This window comes from Taudactylus pleione, unplaced genomic scaffold (genome assembly GCF_031769625.1).
Source record: "Taudactylus pleione unplaced genomic scaffold, aTauple2 ptg000041l, whole genome shotgun sequence".
In the NCBI taxonomy this organism is placed as follows: domain Eukaryota; kingdom Metazoa; phylum Chordata; class Amphibia; order Anura; family Myobatrachidae; genus Taudactylus; species Taudactylus pleione.
The window spans coordinates 58,785,674-58,812,262 of NW_028284443.1; the positions used below are offsets into that span (position 1 = coordinate 58,785,674).

At 41.8% G+C, this 26,589-nt stretch overlaps 1 protein-coding gene across 2 annotated transcripts in view; it reads right to left on the bottom strand.

The window, feature by feature from the left end:
- The window catches only part of GPC6 (glypican 6), a 754,231-nt gene extending 729,669 nt beyond the window's left edge, over positions 1 to 24,562 (bottom strand). For both annotated transcript variants that reach the window (XM_088457100.1, XM_088457092.1), the window contains exon 1: positions 23,883 to 24,562. In XM_088457100.1, the coding sequence (XP_088313226.1) occupies positions 23,883 to 24,021 (139 nt within the window). In that variant the 5' untranslated portion in view covers positions 24,022 to 24,562. The remainder of the gene's footprint in view (positions 1 to 23,882) is intronic.
- Positions 24,563 to 26,589: the final 2,027 nt, after the last annotated feature.

Consider the following 26,589-nt stretch of genomic DNA (forward strand, 5'->3'; position numbering starts at 1 on the left):
GAGCAGAACATACATTCAAGAGCAATGAGCAGATACTCAAAGCTGCTGATGGTGTCTGGTAATCACAAACACTATAGCGCAGTTTCTATTGTGGTTCACAGTAGCAAAACTACTACAGTAATTGAGAACGTGTGAAACAGTATATTAATTAATATTAATTAGAATGTATTATAATATTATATTAATATAATACATTCTAGTTCTAAACATTTAATTATTCATGGGCTGCATGTGAGCATCTTACAGACTGCAAATCACTATACTACATGATATATTCTGCTGGATGTTTTCTTTGACATTAGAATTAGTAGTGTATCACTTGCTTAGCATTTATATAGTGATGCCATTATATAAAGAGACCATTGAGATTCATGAACAAATGTTTTAGAGAGCCTGGATCATTGATGCATTCATAAAATCTTACATTCTTCATAAAAGTATCTTTGAAAGTATATTAAAAATGTGTCTATGATGAATAATGCCTCATATAATTAAGAATGGAGCAGATTTATGGCATCATATATATAAAAAATAGAAAATGCAGCTAATATAGCTTTTGTCTGATGGAACAATATAAAAGAACAGTTTGGCTGGTAGCTATAAAATTGGCATAACTATCCCACTTTTCATGGATTCCCAATCTAATGCAACTCAGCGGCAACATTTCAATAACTTTAATTCTTAAGTACCTTATGCAGTTTTAACTTATTACGTCAGTTACACTTTAAATTAAATGAATGCAAAGAAAATAAAAATACAGATGTGTCCAAATACATCTTACTTCCTTACACATTAAACAGCCCTTCTAGTCATGCCATGCTGTGGAGTGAATCTATAGCGCCAAGCGTCTTTTCTTGCAAATTTTTACCTTCAAATGCGTCTTATTCGCAAAGCGATGCAAAAAGGATGCACAAGCAGCTTCTGCTGATTATAATGATATGCTTATACTCTGTGCAATTATTGGTGTATCTGCATGTGAAATGCTACATTACAGTGTCACAGCCGCTGACACTGTAACGCATTATTTTGCCTGCAGATACACCCGCAGATGCACACAGAGTATAGGCATGCTGCATACCATTTAATCACCAGAAGCTGCTTGTGCATCCTATTTGCATCACTTCGCGAATAAGACGCATTTGACGGTAAAAATTTGCACGGAAAGACGTTCAGTGCTACAGAGTGACACGGTGCTCACAAGTTATATTTAACGCGACTTGTAGAGCATGAAGGTAAGGTGTATGTGGACACATCTGTGGTAAATACTGTAGCTAACAAGTGTACCTATTTACAGATCTCTCAATGAACAATGTAAGTATTGCTTAAAACTCTCAACCATTGTTTCAGGACACATTGTTGTATCTTAATACCAGGCTGGACTATTTTTGGATAACAAACAAAATTAAAATAAGTTCATGATTTGCAAAACAATTAAAGTTGGGGCAGCATGAAATAATGTGCTGGTAGCCGTTTCATAGAAAGTTTGCTAATTATGGCTCTTTTTTAATATTATTGGGACTGATTCATAGTTGTATGTTATTGCCCAGCTGCCATAGTTGTATGTTATTGCCCAGCTGCTATAGTTGTGTTAGTGCCCAGCTGCTATAGTTGTATGTTATTGCCCAGCTGCTATAGTTGTATGTTAGTGCCCAGCTGCTATAGTTGTATGTTATTGCCCAGCTGCCATAGTTGTATGTTATTGCCCAGCTGCTATAGTTGTATGTTAGTGCCCAGCTGCTATAGTTGTATGTTAGTGCCCAGCTGCCATAGTTGTATGTTACTGCCCAGCTGCCATAGTTGTATGTTATTGCCCAGCTGCTATAGTTGTATGTTATTGCCCAGCTGCTATAGTTGTATGTTATTGCCCAGCCTGCTATAGTTGTATGTTATTGCCCAGCTGCCATAGTTGTATGTTATTGCCCAGCTGCAGGGAAGCAGCTGTGCATACTGTACAACCAAAATACTAATGCAGCAGGAGATCATTTGCAGCAGTGGATCTTCTGTGAGACCATTAGTAATCTGAGTAATCCCCAGATTAAGTAGAAAAAGGAGGGGGATTTAACCCCCTATTGTACCTCAGCACACTGAATAATACCTGCAACAATATATGAAGACTATATGGTCATAGAAATTCAGAGATATTAGTTGCATGCATTTGCAAATACATGGGAGGCTGCTGGGCCACGTCACGGCTTCTCTGTTACCAGCAGTCCCTACTCAGATTGCCCCTCATAGCTCCGTAGCCAAGGTCAGGAAGTCAGCATCAGAAAATGACTTCCATGCCATTTTCCCAGTGATTTCTGTCTGCAGCGCCAGCTGACGAGGGACTCCAGAGAGGTAAGTAAATGTTATATTGGTGCAGGGTGTGTGTTGTGGGTCCCCCTGGACTCTGGGGCCAGTGTGCAATGCACACACTGCACCCATTATAGGTACAAACATATTGCATTCATTATCTCCCTTAATATTTGCTGTATTATCTACAGATGAGCAGGTTTGTTTTTCTGAAAACCGAACCCACCAAAATTTTGCATATCAAAGTGCTTCCAAGCCCAGGCTTGGGTTTTCCACCAGACTCTGGATCCAAAATGTCATCTTCCTGGCAACTGATCTTGCGTGTTTTGTATAATAGTCCCTCCCTTGTAATTGCGGATGCTATTTCTTACAAAACACCGGAGGATTAGGGTGGGCTATGCAGGGGCGTAGAGAGCCACGCCGGGCCCCATTAAAGAGGGGGCGTGGCCTAATTTCAGAAGGTGTGGCCACGCCCCCTTGAAAAAAAAGTGTTTTGCAGCGCTGCGAAGCTGTGAGCCCCTCAGCCCGGCGCAAAGCCAGTGGGGGGCGCGATCAGTGTGATCGCTCCCCCCTTCAGGCAGAGGAGATTGCTGTGGCTGCTACTTAGCAGCCGCAAGCAATCTCCCACTGCAGCCCAGCGCTGCTGCAGAGGGAGGGAGGGAGGGAGGAAGGAAGTGAGGGGGGGCGGCGCCAGACCCGGGCCCCCGCCGGGCCCCTCTGGAAGCCCGGGCCCGGGTAAACTGTACCCGCTCCCCACCCCCTCTCGGTGCCCCTGGGGCTATGGGCTGCAGCACTAAATCAGTGTTGGAGAAGGGCTGTGGGGTGCAACTAATGACTGCTGTGGCAGACTGTGAAGGGCTGTGTGCTGCCTGCAGCACTAAGAAGACTGTTTCAGTGAAGGGCTGTGGGGTGCAAGCACTGCTGTGGCACTACTGCTATGGCTGTGTCAAACTGAAGGGATGTGGGGTGCAGCACTAAGGACTGTGTAAGTGAACAGTTGTGGGGTGCAAGCACTGCTGGGCAGTGGCGTCACAAGGGGGTTGCGGGCCGCATCAAGTGTCACCCTCCAAGGGGGTGACACCAAAAGCCACAAACTCATGTCCGCAGTGACTCCTTCCTGCACCCCACGCACGCGCTACCGCCACCACACTCATGAGTCCCGCCCTCATTCACCAGTATGTTCCCCACTACCAACCCCCCCAGCAGGGGGTTGCAGTTGGACAGCTCCCCCCCCCTCTGGGTGAAACTAAGAGGTGGTACGAGAGAAATGAGTGTGCCTATCACCTACGAGTTGGAGCTCCCAAGCTCCGCCTACCTGCTTTTGGAAGATTTCTATACACGGGGATTCCACTGGTGTCTGGCCACATGCGCATCATGACGTGATGAAGTCATGACACAGGCGCCTCTGAGTGACTGACTGACTGTCTGTGAAATTGGAACCTGTGAAGAGCCAGAGCGCCGAGGGGGACCAGCACCATCAGGCTGCATCTGTAGATGGAGAGTGACTGAGAGATCTGCGGTGACTGACAGCTGCCTGCCTGCCACTGATAAAGAGGGGATCAGTCAGCTTTAAGCACTGCTTAAAGCTATAAGGTAAGTAATTAGTTTTTGCAGCTGCAGAAGAGGGTGAGGGAGGGAGGAGGCTCTCTGCATTGCATTTAATCTGCAATGAAGTATAAATGGTGGGAACGTATACAGGTTTGTTGCAAGTTTCAATGAACTTATATGGAAAAAGGTTTGCTTAAAAGGTACATTTTTATATATATATATATATATATATATATATAAGTCCATCCGGTGTGGCACTCCACGCTTATGGAAATAAATCACACACGCAGCTTAAGGTGTCAACGTTTCAATGCCAATAAAATAGCATTTTCATCAGGACGATAATGCTATTTTATTGGCATTGAAACGTTGACACCTTAAGCTGCGTGTGTGATTTATTTCCATAAGCGTGGAGTGCCACACCGGATGGACTTTATATCATTGGATTTTGTGGGGGCAACCAGCTAAGTAACCATTGCTACATTGAGTGCCGGACCTAAGAGCTGTATATATATATATATATATATATATATATATGTATACACACCCATACTTGCAAGTATCAAAATTGGTTACCTCAGTATGGGCCTGATTCTGAGTTGGAAGCAGATGCTATCTGTATCTTTTGCTGCAGGCGTGCCTGCGTTTTTACGCAAATGCCGGTACAAATTCACTGCTCTGTGTACTAGCGTGCATTTCATTGTGCATGGACTGAGATGCCCACTAGCAACATCTATAGATACCACATTGCCGTCCAGTATATCTTTTAGACGCATTATTGGCGTAACATCGGTCGCACCATCGAAATTTGCAATAGCCCTATATCAGGTGCACTTTCTCCTTCTGAGTATGGCCTCCTTTGTGAGCGGCCATGCTTCTCCGTATGTGCCCACTTTCAGCAACACACCTACCTCACTCCCATAAGATGCAATATTAGCATGTGTCTTTTTTTACACCCCTCTTTTACCTCCCAAGAATGCAAACTCAAATTCTCAAACCCTGATTCCAGATCTGTACTTTACAGAGAATCGGGGTGCATTCTCTGTGCATCTTAGATGCATTTGCAATATGAAAAAACATTGGCTGATTGCATCCATATCGGCACTGCTGCTGACTTAGAATCAAGAACTATGGGTTTCATTCAGAGGATGTTGAAGGGTCTGTGCAGGACCCATTCTGTGCATGTGGCGATCCTGCTCACAGATCCCCCAAGCGGCAGCATGATTGATCTGTGGCATTTGGGGGGGGCGGAGCAGAGGGAATGCCTGGGCACTGTTCCCGGAAACAGGGGGACTGTCGCCTCCATTTTCCGGGAGGGATGAGGCCAGGGTCTGCGTTGGTGGGCGCAGATTCCTGGCCTCTTGCGTGAGCAGGCACCGGCTAGGCTGCAGGAGGCTTCAGATCCCGCAGCCTGACCAAAAGAGCAATTATCACGCCTATTGGTTGCAATGGTGATCCTAGCCTGCAACTACATTTGCAGTGCTGGGATTGCAAATGCAGCAAGGAGGTGCCTGACACCTCCTTCTGCATTTGCATGTGAGATGGACGGATTTGCACTGCCGCTTGTGTTTAGCTGTGTAATTCCGTCCATCTCTCTGAATGAGGCCCTATGTTTTGATCATTGGCTATAATATATGATGATGAGACGGTATTAAGAATATATCCATACACCATGAAAAAGCTACTTAAGTATGTTTATATAATCTGATTTGCCTTCTATGACAAGTTATGGGGCCTATTCATCATTACTAAAAATATCGATGGAGGTAATTAGGTTTAGAACTCACAGGGAGTTCTACCTAATTACCGGAGGAATTCATCATTCCTCCTCCCTATAACTATCTATTCCGAAAAGCTGTCATTTTTGCGATGACTGCTTTACGGGAAATAGATACTTTTCCCTGTCTACTCTAACTTACCGCAGCTGTAATCTGTGCTGTGCATGCTACGTTACATTCACAAAAGTGGCGCATGCGTAGCACTGATTACAGCTGCGGTAATTCTGTGTCCTTAAAACCATTATTTTAGCGTTGATAAATAGGCTCCTATGAGTTGAAAACAACGAGGTGAATAAAACAAAGTAATTACTTGGGAAAAAAGGTCATTACACCCAAAATTTCAAATGTGCAGGTAAGATAACATGCTTAAAGGCTTAATAAATGTAAAAAGTTACTACAAGATATATGGTTTATAATCTGTCACATATAAAAGGCTATCAGAATATATAAACATACCAAAATTGATTTGCACATGGTGCACTGATATATTCGCAATAACTTCTCATCATCACTTTTATAACTAGAGATCAAAACTTACGATGGTAACCAAATGTGATAAGAAAAATGGGAAAGGCCTATATACTGTGTGTGTATGTGTTTATATATTACAGTGATCGCAAATACATGCTATAGTAGGCCTTTTACTCTGAAATGGCTGCCTAGGAATCTCAGGATTGGCCACACTAGTCTTGAGACAGAGTGGCAAACTGATAAGAAACAGTAACACAATTTCTACATAGGTGGGTATCCAATTAGTCCCGACGCCGGCACTTATCAGGGTTTTTTTTTTCAGGACCTAAGGTGTCCCAAAAAATAATCCACAATAAGTGCCGTTTTTCCCCCCAAAAAAAGCGAGAACAAATAGGTCCGTGAGCTTATTGCGGCTCCTATGTGTTTACAGGAGAACTATCCTATTATTTCGCCTAAAATAATAAGATAGGGTGAAAAAAAACATCTGCAAAAACCGTGGATAATCGGCATAAAATCCTCGTGTTTTGCCGATCGCTGGGATCAATTAGCGCTTGAACAATGTTCGGGGCTAACTGGATACCGCCCATAGTGCTGGAACTGGGACCACCCTACCAAATGTGTAGTTTCGTCTATGGGGAGGAGCAGTGTAACTGCTGGGCTGGTAAGGAGGGAGAGTTTGCGGAGCTGTGCACCTTGATCCCAATTTTTTTTTTTTTGGTGGATGGAGGGGGGGTGTCATCATGCGTTACAGCATCGGGTGACACCAACCCTAGTGAGGCCTTTGCTGCTGTGGTTGTGTCAGACTGTGAATGGCTTTGGGGTGCAGCACTGTGTTAAGTGCAGGCACTGTGTTAAAAAAATAAAACTCAAATAATAACCATATTTATGTAATCTCCTGGAAGTTGTGGTTGGCCCCCGCATGCCCAGAGGAGTTTCTGGATCTCTGCATCCCACTCACTTCCTAGTGATTTGGGCAGTATGGGGGAGATAAAAACAAGAATCACGGGTCCATGGAGAGGATTTTGGTTAAATGACATGAAAACTCATCATTTAACCCCTAACCCATGCAGGCCCGCCAAGAGCGGCGGCGGGCCCGGGTAACAGGAAGTGTGGCCCAATCGTGGAAGGCGTGGCCATGCCTCCTTCAAAAAAAAGATTTTCAGCACCGCTGAGCGGCGCTGCGCACTGGAGAGGGGGGCACTCTGAGCCCCCTCAGCCAGGGGGGTGCGATCAGTGTGATCGCTCCCCTCCACAGGCATAGGAGACTGCTGTGGCTGCTGCTTAGCAGCCGCGAGCAGTCTCCCACTGCAGCCCAGCTCACACTGTGTGCTGGGCTGCTGTGAGGAAGGGGGGGCCCCTTAGGAAGCCCGGGCAATTTGAACCCACCCCCCCTCTCGGCACCCCTGTCCCCATGGACCCGCAAATTGCGACATTTTGCTGCACCGGGGCCTAATGACATCAGACACCACCCCACCCCTTGAAGTAGTCAGCTGCATTCTCTCTCCAGGCTTCTTCAAGAGAGAGGATGCAAAAAATGGCAAGTATGATAATAACGTTCATTAGGTGCCAGTGTAACACCATTACTATACCATTACCATTACTATAAATGCAGTGTGTGTGTTAAGGCAGTGTAGTGTTTTAAAATCTAACGTTCAGTAGGTGCCGTGCCACCATTAATATAAGCGCTGTGAGTCGCAGTGTGGATTTGTGTCATCTGTTAAAAAAAAAAAATTGTTCTGAAACTTGTGTGTGTTCAGGTAGTGCACAGTGTTAAAAAATAATGGGCCTGATTCAGAGCCGGACACAATTAGCGCTCGCTCGTCCAGAAAATAGGGGTGGCTATTCAAATGAACCATTGGCTCTTTGCGGTCTGTTCACGCCTCTAGGTCTGAACGAGCGAACAAAACTTGCGGTCGTTTTTTGGGAAACTACGCCCCCTGGCCGCTCGCATCCTACGTCATGTCCGCTATTTATTAGATTAATCGAGTACATCGACCAGGGTATGAACTGCTCGCTATTCTTGTGGTTGGTTTTTGCTACCACAATTTTGCGAGCAGTTCTGGCTATTAAATAACCCAGTGACGTGGTCAATGACGCTGCTGTTTTAATTATGCACACCCATAAAACGCCCGTTTTGACCTTTAAGCATGCCTGCGTTCGGATCTCCACTCCCCGTTTTCAAGCACCTTCCCCTGTTACCACCCACATACGCCTCTTTCTGTCACTCAAATTATCAGGCATTCGCTATTTTGCGAGGACATGAATTTCGACCGCACTGACTGGTTCGCACATGCGTATAACGATCCGTACGCATGCGCAGTTGGGCAAACATCGCTCGGAGCTTACGAGCGGCTCTGAATCAGGCCCAATGTTCAGTAGTGCTGTGAAACCATTAATATAAGTTATGTGCGTAACAGTGTGAACTTGTCATTTGTTACAAAAGAAAACTTTTTTGTTCTAAAACTTGTGTGTGATCAGGCAGTGCACTGTGTTAAACAATATCATTCAGTAGGTGCCATGCCAACATGTTAGAAGCACTAGGAACATGGTCAGTTAATAGGGTTTAATACAGGGCACCTGAAATAAAAACAATATTTCATAATGTTAAAGAAAAAAAAACATCACCTCTAATAATAAATTAATAATAATAAAGGAAAAGTTTACTGCCAAAAAACATAAAATTGCCAACATGCGATACACCACACGCAGTGGCATTGAAAGACTCAGAATGGCTTTTATTTGTGAATGGTGGTTCTAGAACTGCTGTCAGTCAGGCATCTTTGTCTGTAACCTCACATGATGATACTACACCTTCTCACTCAGACTATAGAAGAGGTGGCTGAAAAACAAACTGTGTTAAAAAATGTCACAAATCTCTGAGGAGATTCTAAGGATTTCCACGAGTGCTATGTGTGAGTCTGACATTTCTGACATTGTAGTCATAGAGAATCCTCCTTCCACCATTTCTGCATGCTCTGCAAAGTGGGGATGAGTAGTATAAGTAAAGATGGTGACATAATAGAAATTTGGTATGCTAGAAAGGCAACAGGAGGATGAGGGGGATATTTGTGTACTATCTGATGCAAATGAGGATGTTGATAATGAGGATGTTGTTTATGTACATCAGCCTCGAGTGGCAGCAGTTTTTTCTCGTGACAAAAAGAAAGCCTTTGTCATGCACTCGCGCACGCATGAGTACCCAGAAACCCCCCCCCCCACTGACCTAATTATTTTTTTTTTCACAAGCCATAACCAAGGTGGCCACACAGAGCAGAGAATGCTCTGGTGCGGACCCGGCTGCTGCAATTTTTATTTGCCGGGCGCCCGCTGCTCTGGTGCGCACTCGGCTGTCCTGACTGCTATGAGGGTTTTGTATAGATCCCCTTCCGTAGGTACATCTACGGAAGGGGATCTATCCACAACCCTGCTGTGAGCCTGTGAGCTCCGCCTCCTCCGGCGCTCCTGCATGGCGTACTGGCTCTATGGAGAGACGGCATGTCTCTCCATTGACAACTCCCACAGTGCATACAAGGGAGGGATCGAGGAGCTGTTTGGCGCGGTGCAGCGTGGGAAAGCGGCACGACACTGAGAGGCTAACTGCTGAATCATGCCAGGTCAGTCTCTTGTTATTGTTGGCCGTGTGTGTGTGTGTGTGTATATGTGATGTATTTGCGTGTGTGTGTGTGATGTATTTGTGTGTGATGTATTTGTATGTGTGTGTGTGTGATGTATTTGTATGTGTGTGTGTGTGTGTGTGTGATGAATGTGTGTGACATTGAAGTCCCAGGGACGAAGGGGGGGAGGGTGTTTTGGGATGTGTGAGACATAGGAGTCCCAGGGAAAGGGAGGGGGGGGCTGTTTGGTGCCACCATGATTATATACAATAAAGCTATATCTACACAGACATTGCTGGTGTCAGTGTGGTCCAATTGGCCAGGTTGGTGCTATGCAGCTGCATCAGGAAAGTCCCAGGAGGGAATATAGTAATATGAAATTCTAACAGCTCCGGAGTTTTTTTTTTCTTTGTAAATAAACTCTTTTACTATTCCATATTTTCCTATTTGTTTAATGCAAATATTAAATGGTAAAAATGACGGGGGAACGTGTATGTATGCTGTGTGTGTGAGTGTTTGCAAGTATGTTGTGGGTGTATGTATACTCTGTGTGTGTCACACTCATACACACACACACACACACACATTGATTGATATATATATATATATATATATCATAGTATAGGGGTGCACTCACCAGTCTTCAGCCGATTCATAAATAGATAACTTTATTTATCCATGAGGGAATAAAGTTATCTATTTATGAATCGGCTGAAGACTGGTGAGTGCACCCCTATACTATGTCGTACATTTTTGTCTGTGGTAAATTGCCCAGACTGAAAATTGATGCTGCACCCCAGCAACTATACTATAAACTAACAGTGTGTGGATTGCTCTAAGATAGATATATATATATATATATATATATATAATGGAAACCCCCCCTTAAAAATCCTGCGTTTGCCCCTGGTCATGCCTGGGCATAAGACCAGAAAAGCCACCTCTTGGGTGTGGAATTATATTTACTCAAATCCTGACAACTTTTGTGAAGGCATCTGTACAATTTGTGAGGCCAAAGTCAGTAGAGGTAGGGATGTAAATCATCTAGGCACCTCCTCCCTGTTACATCATTTACAATATTACAATTTGTAAAATAATAACGAGCAGTCCAGTATAAATTTCCAGCAGTTTGCACCAGCATATGCAATCTCCACCGCCAACACCCTCATCATCAACCTCCTCATTAATGATTAGAGGTAGTCAATCCAAAAAAATATTTGGACCCAAACAAAGCAAGGACTTCAGCTACAAGTGGTAGGGTCTCAGCTCTCGCAAGCCCTAGTGGACTCCCTGCTCTAATAGAGCAGGAAGTCCACTACTGACATCACTATTGATGTCAGTAGGGCCGCCCACAAACACCAGGTGTTTCTAAGGGAACGCCTACGTTTGTACAGCCACCCTCCTTCCCCGCCAACAAAATGGGGCAAGCTGTCATTAAACATCGACAGCCACCCCATCTTGTAGCGAGACCCGTAGCGATGAAGCTGCCGTCGCTGGACGGGTCTCGCACATTTCAGAGGCAGTGCATGTGCAGAGCGGGACCATCGACCCGCTTGCGAGCGCTGTGCGCTTGCAAGCGGGTCTGAATCAGGTCCATAATTCCAATAACAATTCTATCTTGCACCACTTTTCTTTTTATAATGGGCTCTAGTTTGTGGGGGCATTGGAGACAGTCTTGTTTGCATAGACAAACCTTTTTGTTGTTCATTGAAAATCATAATAATAATACAATGCTAATAGCCACGGATTCCCAACAAGGGCTAGAGAAAACAGCACAAATATTAGGAGGATGACCTGCTGGCCATACTACCCCCTTTCATTCATCATAAATTTTCTTTGTCAATCAAACAATTAATTAACTAAATAATCAATCCTTTCTTCCTTACTTTGCCTGCCTTCCACTACATATATACTCCACCTCCATTTCCCTGTACTGCCCTCGAGCCTCTGATTTAGTTCTTGATTAACAAAAACATTCTTGGTTTTTATGGGGTCGTATAGTTTATTAAACTGCCATCCTGTCTGCCAGTGCTGTGTGGCAATGTTTCATATATGTGTTATAGTCTTTTAAACTGCTGTGTGTTTTTGCAACTGGTCTGTCTCTTAGTTTAGCCAGCCAGCCTCTAATCAATATTGTGAACTGTGAGGTGGTCAAAATTGACTGGAAACGACTTTAAATTAATTTTATTGAGGTTAATAATATGGTATGAACAAAAACAGGCCCAATTTACATGATTGGAGCTATTTTTATAAATATAAAGAAAAAATACAGATCCAAAACAAAAACACGTGAGGTTGATTTTGTAAAACTAAAACCACAACATGAAAATGAATCCAGATCCAAAACAAAAACACTGGCATCCACTCAATTCTCTAGTAATATCTTTCTACTCCAGTTACCCATCACTGATATGGCACCACTTAAATCCACATACTGAAGAATGTGACTACTATACTTTAACTTTCTAAATATTTTACTAAATGCTGCGATCCCTTTTACAAAATGAAATAATTTTTCTTTGCTTCTCATTCTCTTTAATGCTCTTCCTTGTTCAAATTGAATGCTGACAACTCTTGAGGGAAGCTAATCACATTCACTGACTATGCTGTCACTTATGATTTATTTAATGCAACTATTTATTGGTTGCTAAACCTAGAATACATTATGAAAAGGCACCTTGTAAAATTCACATATTCACACATACATTGTACAATGTAAATGGCTATGGGCAGGGTCCTCTATCATATGTCTCAAGTCTGTCCTTGTTTGTTCCTGTCATGTCATTCAGAATTGTTTATGTATAGTAAGTGATTTGTCCTGCTAACTGCAACCATGCATTTCTATTTCTGCTTATCTAGGCCCATGCATGCCCACTGTTCTCATGATTGTCTTACTTGCACTATTTGTTATGTATGCTTTTAATTCTTAGCTGTTTGTTCATAGGTAAACTCTGTAGTGCATATATTTTCCTACTAAAGTAAATGTGTGCGGTCATCCTGCAATATACTACAATATACTCAAAGCCGTAACTACACATTTTGGTGCCCTGTGCCAGAAAGAGTGTTGGTGCCAACCCCACTCCCCATTTTCTAAAAATGGATAATGGATAATAGGTGTGCACCTTTCGAAAAAGGGGTATGACTTTGTGGGGGAGGGGGTGTCTCCTCTTTATAATGTCACAAATGAAGCAACATGAAAATGTGTATAACTCCCTCTCCCATACTTTCTCGTCTTTTTAAATTAAGACAATATGTCCTCCTTGGCTTGTGAGTCTATATGAAATGGTTGCTTGGGGTTTGTTGAAACACCTGCCATCCAGAACCTCACATCTTAGACAAACAACTGCTGCAGAGTTGGTGGACAAGCTGCATGAAGGATGCGTTAGTTGTTCAATGTCCTGGATGTCCATTAGATCCCAAATTTCAGTCATGCTTGGACTTCTAATCAATGGTTGATTTTACCTAGGGGCTGCAGGACAGCAGACTATTATACAGGTAGGGGCAGGTAAGGAGCAGCCACTGCTTCTAAGCCTTCCATTGCCACTATTTGGAGTATAATTTGAGATCTGATGGACATCCAGGACATAACACAACCAACAACACATCCTTTATAATAGCATGCATATGCAGTGCACAGTCAGCACACCAAGCTGCCAATCGGTGAACTCAATGACACTGCACAAGTACGGAGCCGCCCTACTGTACCCACCACCCAACAGCTCTTTTCTCAGTTCTGTGGGAACATATCCTTTTGCATAGGCAGCTATCCAGCATGTGTGTTAAAGTTATACGGAAATTAAACTAAACATATGTTAATAATACTTACCATATGCTAATCACTATTCATTTGATCCTTTATGTATACTAAGCAGGAAGAGAGTGTAAATGTTACATCAGCATTTTTCAACCACTGTGCCGCGAGCAGTTCCCATGTGTGCTGCTGGAGCAGCAGCACCAGAGATTCCCGCAGTGAAGCTCCAAACCTTGGGCCCAGGCTGCGCTTAGTTCTTCTGGGTGGCTCAGCTGCTGTTCGGGCCATTACCAATGGAGACGCAGCGGCGCGACATCATAGGTCATGCGCGCCGCATCGCCGTCCCGCCTGCACAGTGCACATTGCTGAGCAGTGACTGTAACAGGCTGCACCAACTTCTGCGGCTGACGGAGAGGGAGCTCCTTTCTCTGCAATGAACAGGTAGGGGGCAATGTATAATAGTTTGCTTTATGTGGAGGCCAGTATGGTTGTGTTTTTTATGTGGGGGTCAATGTGTAATATGTTGCTTTTTGTGGAGTCCAATGTGATTGTTTTTTTATTAAGTGAGGACCAATGTGTTTTTATTTTGTTTTCCGTGGGGGCCAATGTGATTGTTTTCCTCTGCAGAGGCCAATGTATGTGTCAGTCCCCCACATCCCCATGGACCAATGTCTGTTTTTCTATGTGGGGGACTGATGGTGTGCATTGGCAATATACATTGTGTTCAGTGTGCCGCAAGTTGAAAAAGGTTAAAAGTCACTGTATTACATCATTTACAATCATAATTTTTAGAGGCAAAATTATTGGCATGTTAGCCAATTATTTTGCTTCTAGCCATTATGATTGCAAATTATGTAATGTTTGCACTATCTGCTTGTTGGTAGTCAGAACACTGGTAGAACAAACATCAGCCACAGAGGAGATGGTAGTGAGATGAGTTCTTGGATCTGCCAGATGCGCTGTACTGCGAAACAGAACAAAGCCTGTCACTATCCAAATCTGGAGATCTGGTAGACAAGCCAAAAGAGGGGCAACCTAACAGGAGTTGTAACTAGATGTACTGTCTAAACTAACCATTGTTAGTATTAAGGAAAACTTTAGATGATGGTCAATTTTCAGCTTTCTTGACAGTCAAAGGGCAAAAAGCCACAGCAGTTTCCTATGCCTGTGGGGGGAGCAATTACACTAATCATGCCCCCCACTTGCTATGCACGAGGCTGAGATGCTTTCAACACCCCCGCTCCCCAGCTCACGACACTGAAAAAATATTTTTTTTTCTAAGGGGGCGTGAAGGTGCCTCCCACAATTATGCCACACCCCCTTCATCCATGCCCAGTGTGGTGGTCGCACCTGATTACATACTGTAGTTCCACCATGCCTTTGCAAATAGGGTGAGGAAATAAAAATAGTCATAGGGCATTAGGGCCGTTTGCCCTCTGATAAATTTCTTCAGTCTTTTCCACTCTTTTTGTTACTAAGCTTTATTCTCAAAAAAAGGCAATAGACACATTTTACCAAAACCACTAAAAGGGATCAATTATCTTTAGAAGCAGCTCTGTTCACAATGTTTATCACAGTCATCCAGTTATCCAATACTCAGCAAATTCATATAACCACTTGTCAATAATGCACTTCAAAGTGTGTGTGGTAACAAGCCTGCAAAGGAAAATAACAGAACTCCTAATATTCTTCATATACATGTTGCAAAGTACCCTATTTGTACCTCTATAAAACGGTAACCATAAAGTGATTCTTTTATATGCCTATAGAGACACATGATTACAAAATTTAAAAAAATATTTGATTCAAAACAGAATTTATAAAATGTTTCAAAAGGCAAAGTAACTTTAAATGTGTGTCAGAGCCTACAGATTTCCATTGAAAAAACATTTTTAATAACAATATACATAAAATATATAAAACACTAAAATCGTTCAAGTAATATTTGCAGGGATCTTCTAGAAAACACAGGTGCACTGTATTTTGAAGTCGCTTCCTGTGTGACAGTTTTGCTATTCTCATCCAACCTCAAGACAATCAAACAGAATGACAAGTAATAATTTTATAGTCAAGTTATCAAGCACAGTTTTGATAGTTTGAATTTACAATACATATTTTTAAAGTTTCACTTTGCAGACTTTAGCCTTGTATGAATTCTGAACATTCATAATTTATTCAATTTACTACCATACTGTGTATAAGCCAGTAGTTTAGAACGGACATCTTCCTGTGGCTTCTTGAGAGGGCATTGACTGAATGTAGACAACATGTTATAATCAGTAAACATCCTCTTATGGGAATTATCTACCCAGTGGCATATCTATAATGGGAACACGGTGTGGTGCACATGGGCCCCTGTGCCCAGGAGAGAGCATACTGCACACCCCGCACCCATGTTTAATAATTACCTCTCCAGAGTCCTGTGTCGGAGATGCCGTAGCAGCACAAATTACAGGGAAAATGGTGCAGCGGTAATTTTCCCAGGAGGTTTACACATGCTATGTAGCTGTGTCCCCAATACTAAGGCGAGGACACCATATTACCGGAGACCTGTGCTTGCACAGTAGTGTGTCCCCGGTACCATGGCAGGGGCGCAATGTAACCGGAGACCTGTGCACAGGGCCGGATTAAGGCTTGTGGGGGCCCCAGAGCAACTAATTTGTGGGGGCCCCCACAATCCTCACGGGATCTACCACCCTCCTCCTCCTAAGTCACACGGAACCTACTGCTCCATCCCTGGCGGCCAGGGGAAAACGCAGTATTTTCTGGGGGGTTTCATATATATATATATATATATATATATATATATATATATATATATATATACATATATATACACACAGTTACACACATATATATATATATATATATATATATAACATGCACACTAACACATACACATTTACAGTATACACACACTAACACATACATACACTAACTCATATGCAGTATACAGTACAGTATACTCACACTAACACATACACATATGCAGTATACACACAATAACACATTCAACCACACTAACACATACATACACACTAACACATACATGTATACACACTATAACATTACACATACATACACATATGCAGTATACACACAATAACACATTCAAACACACTAACACATACATGTATATACACACTATAACATTACACATACAGTGCATACTTACACTTTTGATTCAGCAGCTGCAGGTTGCTAATGGGGATGGGCACCTTGCATCATTAGGCCCCGCCCCCTTATGACATAATGCTGCTATTTGCGGTGAAATTGCGGACGGAGCACGTAGAGTTGGCTCCGCCCCCATTGTAGCCAGCCCCAGCCAGCTGTACTGTAGGAAGAAATCAGGGGGGTTTCTAGGTATTCAGAAACACCCCTTGCAAGCGTTAGTGGTCCACAGCTAATTACATACCTGACCTGAGTCCCGGCAGATCTGTTCCCTAATCCCCTCATCAGAATCACGTGACACTGATGAGGAGACTCGGGAGCAGAACTCTGCTGTATGCAGCAGCACTGACTATGCTGCTGCATACATTAGAACTCAGTGCCGCCGCAGCTGAGCCCCCATCCCGGGAACAGGTGCCACCAGACACCTGTTCTCGGCAGGGTCACAGCAACCCTGTGTGGGAGCTCAGGGACGACCACCCCTGTCGCCCCCCCCGACCTTAATCCGGCCCTGCATGTGCAGTAGACTCTGGCACAATGCCTGAGTCTACTGCACCACAGAGAGGAGGGGACCCACATGGAGTCATCTGCACACGGGCCCCCTTCTCTTTTAAACTACTCCTGTTTCTACCCCTGCATGTTTGTTGTGGAGGTGTAACAAAAGCATTTTATGCTAGAGATACGAACATAGCAGGAGAAATTTGCAAGATCTGTTTCTTTTAGGAGAGATGTATCAAGCCTTGGAGAGAGATAAAGTGGAGAAGATGCCCAAAGTAACCAATCAGCTTCTGTCATTTATCTAGCACAGTCTTTGAAAGACAACTAGAAGCTGATTGGTTGCTTTGGGTAATTTTCCTCTCTCTCCAAGGCTTGATACATATCCCCTGTAATCAGCTAATAACTCTGCCGGAATCAGGATGAAAGGTAGACAATAAGAAAGCTGACAATTAATAGGTTAAAGCCAAATGGTCGACATGCAAAAGGTTGACTACCAAAAGGTTGACAAGGTTAAAAGGTCAAGAGGTTCAAATGGTCAATACATTTTTTTCAACATTTTTAAGCTTAGGAGATAGGGTTAGGCACTTGGGGTAGGGTAGGTTGAGGCTTTCAGAGGGCATAGTTAAGGTAAGGCACTAGGGGGTGGGTTAAGGTTAGGCAACGGTTATGTTTCGACACTAAAGGGAAGAGTAAGGTTAGGCACCAGGTAGAGGATTAAGGTTAAAATGTGTGGATAAGGTTAATTTTCCTCTCTCTCCAAGACTTGATACATCTCCCCTGTAATCAGCTAATAACTCTGCCGGAATCAGGATGAAAGGTAGACAATAAGAATGCTGACAATTAATAGGTTAAAGCCAAATGGTCGACATGCAATAGGTTGACTACCAAAAGGTTGACAAGGTTAAAAGGTCAAGAGGTTCAAATGGTCAATACATTTTTTTCAAAATGTTTAAGCTTAGGAGTTAGGGTTAGGCACTTGGGGTAGGGTAGGTTGAGGCTTTCAGAGGGCATAGTTAAGGTAAGGAACTAGGGGGTGGGTTAAGGTTAGGCAACGGTTATGTTTAGACACTAAAGGGAAGAGTAAGGTTAGGCACCAGGTAGAGGATTAAGGTTAAAATGTGTGAGTCGATATTTGAACCTGAACCCTGTCAACCTTTTGTACCTGTCGACCTATTGCAAGTAGTTTATTTGGTATCAACCTTCTTACTGTAGATCCTTTATACCACACCCACCATGCCCATAATAGAGAGATACAGTATGTCAAATACATTGAATGGCCCACAATAAAAGCAGGACAGGAGTCTATTCAAACTTATGTGACAAACCATATTGAGAGAACAAAAGCAGTCTAATATTTAATCTGGTTTTTTTTATATTAAACACACCACTTTGTGTGCAGCTAACATTTATATGGGGAAGGGAAGAATTGTGTATCTAGGCACTCACCTATCTCTATACAGCAATGTTTGATATCATTCCAAAAATTCATTTATGAGATATAGAGCATACAATTTTCCCAAGTGTCCCCTATACAAGCAAAGTTATAACATTTTCAGGTGGGAACTAGCTGTTTGTACTGTGCCAGACTTTGGCGGTCAATTGAGTATTGGGAGACTGCACCAATTGTCTTGCTGTGCCCCCTACTCTTAGAAGGCACAACCCTATGTATTATATTTTCTATAAATAATATTTTTATTCTGAATTGCTACACATGTATTGTCTGTTATTTATTGTAACCTTTCTTATTATAATAATTTTTGTAACCAAACATTTTACTCATTGTCTAAAGTATTTTCTTTATTAGTCTGTTGATATATGCTTTGTAATCCTAGTGTTTGAAGATGTTTAGCTACCTTAAAACTATCATTATTGTGAGACTAATTAGCTAAGTGCTAGTTTGCATCACAGTGACTGTACAATTGTAACTAAAGATATTTGGGGCCCTGTGGCCCTGATGTGAAAGCTGGTGGCAGACTACTAGCTGATACAGATATTTACCTAACAGGGTTTTCATTGTGGAGGGTGATAAACTATTAATTGTTGGTATAATATATGCTTTGTCTTCCATACCTCAGGAATTACTGTATGCCTGCATTTGCCTTTTGAGCATGCGCAAAATGAAAGTACTCAAGATACACTATGCACACTGGTGTTGTACTCATTCCATCAGCCTCATGGTACTGTATGTCCACTCCATGCTATTTACATTTACAAGTATTACACTTTAAAACCTCTCAGATTTGGAAATGTATATTTTCTTTGAACTTGACAATAATATTAGCTTTATTTATTTTTATTTATTTATTACCAGTTATTTATATAGCGTACACATATTCCCCACAGCACTTTACAGAGAATATTTGGCCATTCACATCAGTCCCTGCCCCAGTGGAGCTTACAATCTATATTCCCTATCACATGCACACACACATACACAATAGGGTTAATTTGTGTTGGGAGCCAATTAACCTACCAGTTTATTTTTGGAGTGTTGGAGGAAACCGGAGGAAACGCACGCAAGCATGGGGAGAATATACAAACTCTGCACAGTTAGGGCCGTGGTGGGAATCGAACCCATGACCTCAGTGCTGTGAGGCAGTAATGCTAACCAGTACACCATCTGTGCTGCCCATTTATTTATTTATGTTATCTAATTTCCCTGGCACCCACTCCATTTAGTATGCCATACAAAATCTGTATAATAACACTATACAACAAAAAAAAATGTTTTTTGTCAGCTATTGAGGAAAAGCAAGGTGTTTCTTGACTATTTTGCTGATTGCAAATCCAAACTCCAAATTGGCCTATCACGTCAGGAACTCAAGTTATGGGCATCCTACTGTGTTAGGTTTTAAACATTATACAATAGCTATTACAGTCACTTCTTTGTGATTTATTTGCTCTTAGGGCTGCAGTTAGGGTAAACCAAAAACATGTGCTTCTTGTGCCTCTGGGACAGTAGTGATTAGAAACACCATTATGATGTGAGACTGGCCATCAAGATCTGGTAACTGGCTAGCAACATCATTGATAAATGTTCTTCACAAGTCCCTAGTAGATCCTCATAAAATTTATCCTCCACCACTCCACATAAACTTGGGATTGATGAAAAACTGTGTGAAGGCCATGGATCACAATGGATGATGCTTCTTTTATCCGAAGGAGAAATTTGAAGCAAGGCTAACTGATGCTAAGATAAAAGCAGCAGTATTTATTGCACCTCTGTGAAATGATTGGAGATACTGTACAGAGTTCATATCAAAGTTAAATACACTTGAGTTGAAAGCTTGCGATGCTTTTGTGTTAGTGGTGAAGAACTTTCTTGAAAATAACAGATCTGATCAGTATGTTGAGCAAGTAGACAACATGCTTACAAACAAATGGGCTGCAGAATGTCCCTGAAAATTTATTTTTCTCCACTGTCACCTCAACTTCTCCCCCCCACAATGGCGCCCCCCTGTGGAGTGTGTGAAAATGATGCTTCAAAAACTGTTTTATTTAATTTTTTAAGAAGAAAAGGCCATGCCTCATTACATTAATCAATGCCCCTTTGCCAGTACCTGGGCCAGGCCAAGCCAAGCCACGTACACTCCCACCTCCTCCCACCAATGGTTTCCACTGAAATGACAGGATATACCAGATGGAGAGGACGGAGGACCACTTTGTGCAGGGAACAGAACAGAGTAAATCTACAATAGGACAAGACAGTGCAGACCAAGATGACCCGGCATATGCAGAGTCCCTTTACTAGTGTATGTTATAGCATGGATGAGTATAAGTAGATAGCATTAAACAATTTCAGAAAAAATATTTGTCATTTTGGTGGCGGATTCATAGCTTGCAAATGGCCAATAAAAGCATACTAATATTTTAGGTATATATAGTATACAATTTTCTAGAAGTATCCTAATAGGTAAGGATGTCTGACAAATGGATGTAATTGTAGCCACAGAAACTTGTGAACCTGCTGCTAAGGCCCAACAGTGTAAAGTCGCTGCTATAGTAACAAAAGTACACCACTAAGAAACAGATTAACCAAGTGCCAAGGATCAAAGTAAAGTATATATAGTTATGGTACCTTTGTCAGACTGCCCTACTGTGTAATGTTATAGGATGGATCATGTAATTGTGGTGGGGGCAGTCTGAGCATAGTTGTTAAGCTGTAATGAAGAGTGGGCAATTCTTCATTTGGGCCCAATAATCTCAGATATATTAACACAAATTTTCCAAATGCTCTTGAATTTCTCATATATTAAACATTTGTTTAAGTAAATACACGGTTATAACCAATTACCGTCGGTCTTCCATCTCATGCCATTTTCTGCATACTCGTAGCACTCAGCTACAGCACAAACCTGATATTGTTGTATTTGAAAGGAATAAAACAGATTGCTTTACCCACTACTCTATTCAAATCTGATAACATAGTGCCTGTTCTGAGTTGGGAATAAAGTAACTGTAACTGTGTACCTGGACAAACCATGTAGCAATGCAAGGGGTGCAAATACATACTGCTCTTTCATGTAGCCCACAAATGATGGAGGGCTTCATTTTTACACTGCAATTTACAGTTTGGACATGTCTCTCAAATCTAAGTCACTCTGCACAGTTCAAATCTGCCCAACCTGCAGTGCTCGCAGGCACGCATCTCGCACTATGTGTGGCGCGATTTGCTGCGCTATCGGCAACACTATAGCTGGGCATATTTGTACATCAGCAATTGCACAAAAAAAATTCACAGATTCTGTGACTTTTTCCCCCCAATTTAAAGATTCCCCAATCTGCCCCCATACATTACATATATCTATTTCAGTGATTTGCAGATCATTTTGAAGGAAATACAGATCATTTTACTACTAACGATCTGCAAATCTTACAGCCCAGATAGGTCTGTGAAATCCAACATGTTATAATTCACCAATTCCAATCACTGTCTGCTCGGAATCTATGATCTGTAAATCCTTTACATTGCAGATTTTCTTACACAATCATCTGCAAAAAGCAAACTTGCCCCAATCGATTTTTGATGTATGTGGGCCTTTACTTGCTCTTTCTTGCTTTATTCCCAGGCTCACAGTCAGTATGACGCGGCTGTACATAGAGGGCTCACTATTGCTGCCCTTCCTGAAGATGGCACAGTCTGTAGGACAGGTAAGTGATTATATATGTGCACATGCTCTACTAAAGAGTGTATGCAACATATGCTCACATACTTAAATACTGTATATATTGCAAATTTAACACCTCCCGAAATGTTACAATTTCACAAAAGTGGACCTTTACGCAGGAGAGCAAGCACCCATGATATGGTATGAAGTTGGTTCAATCTATAAAAGCCATTGGTGGTTCTCAATGTTAAGAATGCAGTAAATTGTTTATATTAACTTAATTTGCTAGCAAGGTGTTTCAGTAATCACAGTCTTTAGATAACTACTTACTGTCCTTAATATTGAGTATATACACTGCAATAGAATTGTCTGATTGCCATGTTACAATAGGGGAATGTTGATACCATAAGGCAGATTGCCAAGTATTAATGTCTTCCTGGAAACTGTATTCACATTTTAGCAACACTGGGTTTATCTTAATTACTGAGAGAATGCAGAATAGCTGTCAAAAGTGCAATTCAGCATCATTTTAAGTAGAAACAAACAATTCAAAGACAATTAACAAACCCAAGTTGCTTGCATGTACCATTATTACAAGAGCTACTAAAATAAATTACTTTGTCTGGTTGTTAAAACGTGTGTGCCTTAAATAATTCTGTTGTCTATTATCAACATATTTTACTTTTTAGATTATATTTACTAGAGAATCACACATATCTATTTTAAATTGAGGCAATTATAAACTACTGGATATTTTCATATAATATTCAGAATAAAGATATATATTATATAGGACATATTTGGCATATACAGTACTTGTAAGACGTGTACACTATGCCAGGAGACATTATAGTTGTAAAACTGTTCCTACAGTATTAGTAAGCATTATCCACAATGTGAGGCTATGATCAAAATATATATATGACAGAAGCTGATTACAACCATTCCCACAACAATAGTTTATTATCTGATACACCACCTGAAATAAAGCACAGTTATTTTTCCAAAATAGCTGTATACCCATTTAATAAATGGATTATTAAGCCTAGCCATGTCTTACAACTTCATCAGAAACTATAAAATGATGCCTTTTATTGAAATTATGTGCAGTATTTGATTCATTGACACCCCTGTAGCACTAATATACAACATCTGAGCCTGTACAGTATACAGTGGAGTTATCACCCTGCCTTTCAAATGACTGCCAAGAGAATCAAATGCAAAGCATCTTTAGAAGATGATACAGTATGCAGACGTTGCGCTAAACACACCAATGCCTCTCTAGAGTCTAGCAGTCTTTGATAACCAAAAACAGTAACAAAAAATGTTACAGTAAAACAATATAGAAAAAATGTTACAGTACCTGTTACAGTAAATATTTTTTAGTGTGCAGATGAAAATAATATAATTATTTCCTTCTGCCAAATATATAATTGTATCAAGTTATACTACTAACATCACATTTTAAAGGTGTAACTCAGAGCATCTGACACCAAAACTGCTTGAAGTTTAGCAGCAAATACAAATCACTGGTATGGGTTAACGGATAAAAAAGTACACCATGGGGCGGGGGGAGAAAGTAACCCATTGGTCGTCCTAGCTTCCCCTCACCGAGATCACTGAGAAGGCATGTGCAATAAATGCTTACTCTTACCTGCTATCTCTTGGTAAGGGACACTGACCAGGCTGAATCCTTTGGCACTGTACGCTTGTCTGACCTCAATGCAGCTGCGAGGTTTCACACCAGACCCGGCGCAAAGTGATAGCAGTGCAGCTCCCCAGATCCAAATCATGGTGCAAATCCAATGTGATATTCCCAAATAATGACCTTTCGTCTCGCCAGAAAAATAAAAAGAATAAAAAAACACTTCCACGATTCTAATTTCCAATGCAATAACGCACAAATGTCATCCGATACAATATAAAGATAGTTTCACTCCTTCACTGTAGTTGAGGGAGGTTCAGAGCCCTTGTACAGTTCTCCCCACAGATAAAACTTTTCATGAAACAGCAGCAGTCGCAGAATCTGATTAGTGTTTCCTTCTGTGGACAGATGTGAAGTGAACAGAGTGCGGCAGGCTGACAGCTCTGTATGTAGAATGCTGCAGGGATCAAATCCTGGACACGACTTTAGTGTAACCTGTCTGCCTTATGTGCTGTATAGCTGACCTGCTAGTATTGTATGTTCTGTGCTAGGAATGTCCCCACTGTGCCCGGCTACTGTGCATAGTGCATGCAGCCCTGCTCTACACCAGCTCTCTGACCCAGCTGCCAGCAGAAAATCCTGGAGATGCAGTGAGACGGATAGAGGCAAGGAAACGTGCTGTACATTGTATTGCCTCAATCTAGGAACAAGGCTGATAGGGAAATGTGGAGTGGAGTCCTAGATGTAAACCACACGCTGTATCATTGGCTCTCAGATCCTGAGACACATTCTTCTCCTGTTCTGGCTTCCATCATTCCTCCAGTATTACAATTGACCACTGAAGGTGCAAATAGATTTTAAACTCTGGATTTCCGTGTTATAAATAAGAGTGTGTGTCAGTTTGATTATCAGTCTGTGTTTAAAAATGAACATCAACACATATGAAGTTATAAAATATTGTGCAACATTCATTTTAAAATATTAAACTTTGCATTTGTTATTTTTTAAAGTGTGACCCAGTTATGACTAAATATTGTTTTGTTAGGTTGTCTGCCCTCTTCAGTATGTTTGATGATATTTTCTTATGGAATGCAGATTCTCTGTTGCTATTGTACTTCCAATGAATAGTTTATGCTAATTGAAATTCAAATATTTCGGCTGTATTTTTGAAGACCCCAAAAAAGTGAACACCTGTTAATGTGCTATTTTGCAATGCGGTTATAATCAGGTTTTCTTCAGATAAGCTTCTCTAGATAATTTGTAATGTAGCGTTGTAACTGAAATGAGGCAAGTGGCCAAGTGCCATGTCTAAGGAATAATAATCATTTATCAACACATATTTAATCAATGATATCTGCATACTGCAAAAAAGAAAAAAACATCCTTAACCTGACTCCATTTTTACAGTGAGATAATATTCCGCTTCAGCTTTTTACACTTGTTTTCCAGCTGCAATCGCCTGGGCTGAGTTAATTATTGGGAGTTAAAAGTATTTTGGAACCTCCGGTAATGCAATCAGTTTAATTCTAACTAGGTTATTCCAATTGGAAGATTATTGTGAAGAGCACAAGGTTTTATGATCACTGTATAAAGGAATCAAGTTGGCAGGTTTGTTAAAAAAAATGCAAGATGGTCATCATCTGGATTTACAGTTGCAATAAATACAGTAGTCTATTTATCCTTTGTGGCTAGTGGGCAGCAGTTGATATCATTCTGCATTGCTGCAAATCACAGCAATGCATAATGTAGTACCAGTGCTATTTACCATGCTGTGGTCGCTCTGTGAGCAATGGTGAAAACCAGCCTTCTGTGCACGAATTATTTTCCTTTCACTGGCAGCCTAACGCTACCAGAAAAGGAGGAAGTGAGTATTACATTCCTAGTTTAAGCTGTGCGCATACATTACTAGTGTCGTTCCAAGTGCATAGAAGTGTGACCCATTGGGGTAGGGGCATTTTAAGAGAGAAGGGAGCCTGTGTGCAGACTACATGTACCACTCCCTCTTGCGCCAGCGCATGCGATAAGTAAGCTAGGCCCTGTGCAAGAGTCTACTGCACTTGTGCATATTCCAGGGATTTGTGTCTGTGACTTTTTTCCTCTACTACGAATGTACATATGTACAGGAAAATAGCACCTTTTCCATTTTCCTGATGATTTCTGCAGTCTCAGCAAAGAGGTAAGTATTGTGTATGGGTGTAATGTGAATGGAGTGGACTCCCCAGGGACCCTTACCTTGTGTACATCTGTGTGGCCAAATGTGCAAGGACTGAGACGCCCACTTTCAGCATCTGTACATGCTGTAATACAAATTGGTGCATCCTTATACGCCACTATCGGTCACTCCATAAAAACTTGCACCAGCCCAATAGCTAGTGCAGTTTCTCCATCTGACCATAGCCTTCAGTGCTTGCGCTGTGCGGCTGTGATTGCAGTTGCTCACATTGACATGCCTACGGCAATCTTATAACACGCCCACTAAATGGATAATTTTAGCGTTCATTTAAGCTGCATACACACGTAAAGATTTTCTGTCCAACCATCCAACTAGTTGATTGGTTGGAATGAAAATCTGGTAAGGTATGAAAGCAAATTACAATCAGCAATTTCCTCCCAAATGCCGGAAAATGGACAAAAACTGTTGTTTGAACAAATTGTTTAGATCAAACATTTAACAAACTTGTCTGATGACCATTTACATCTGTTTTCTGGCATTTAG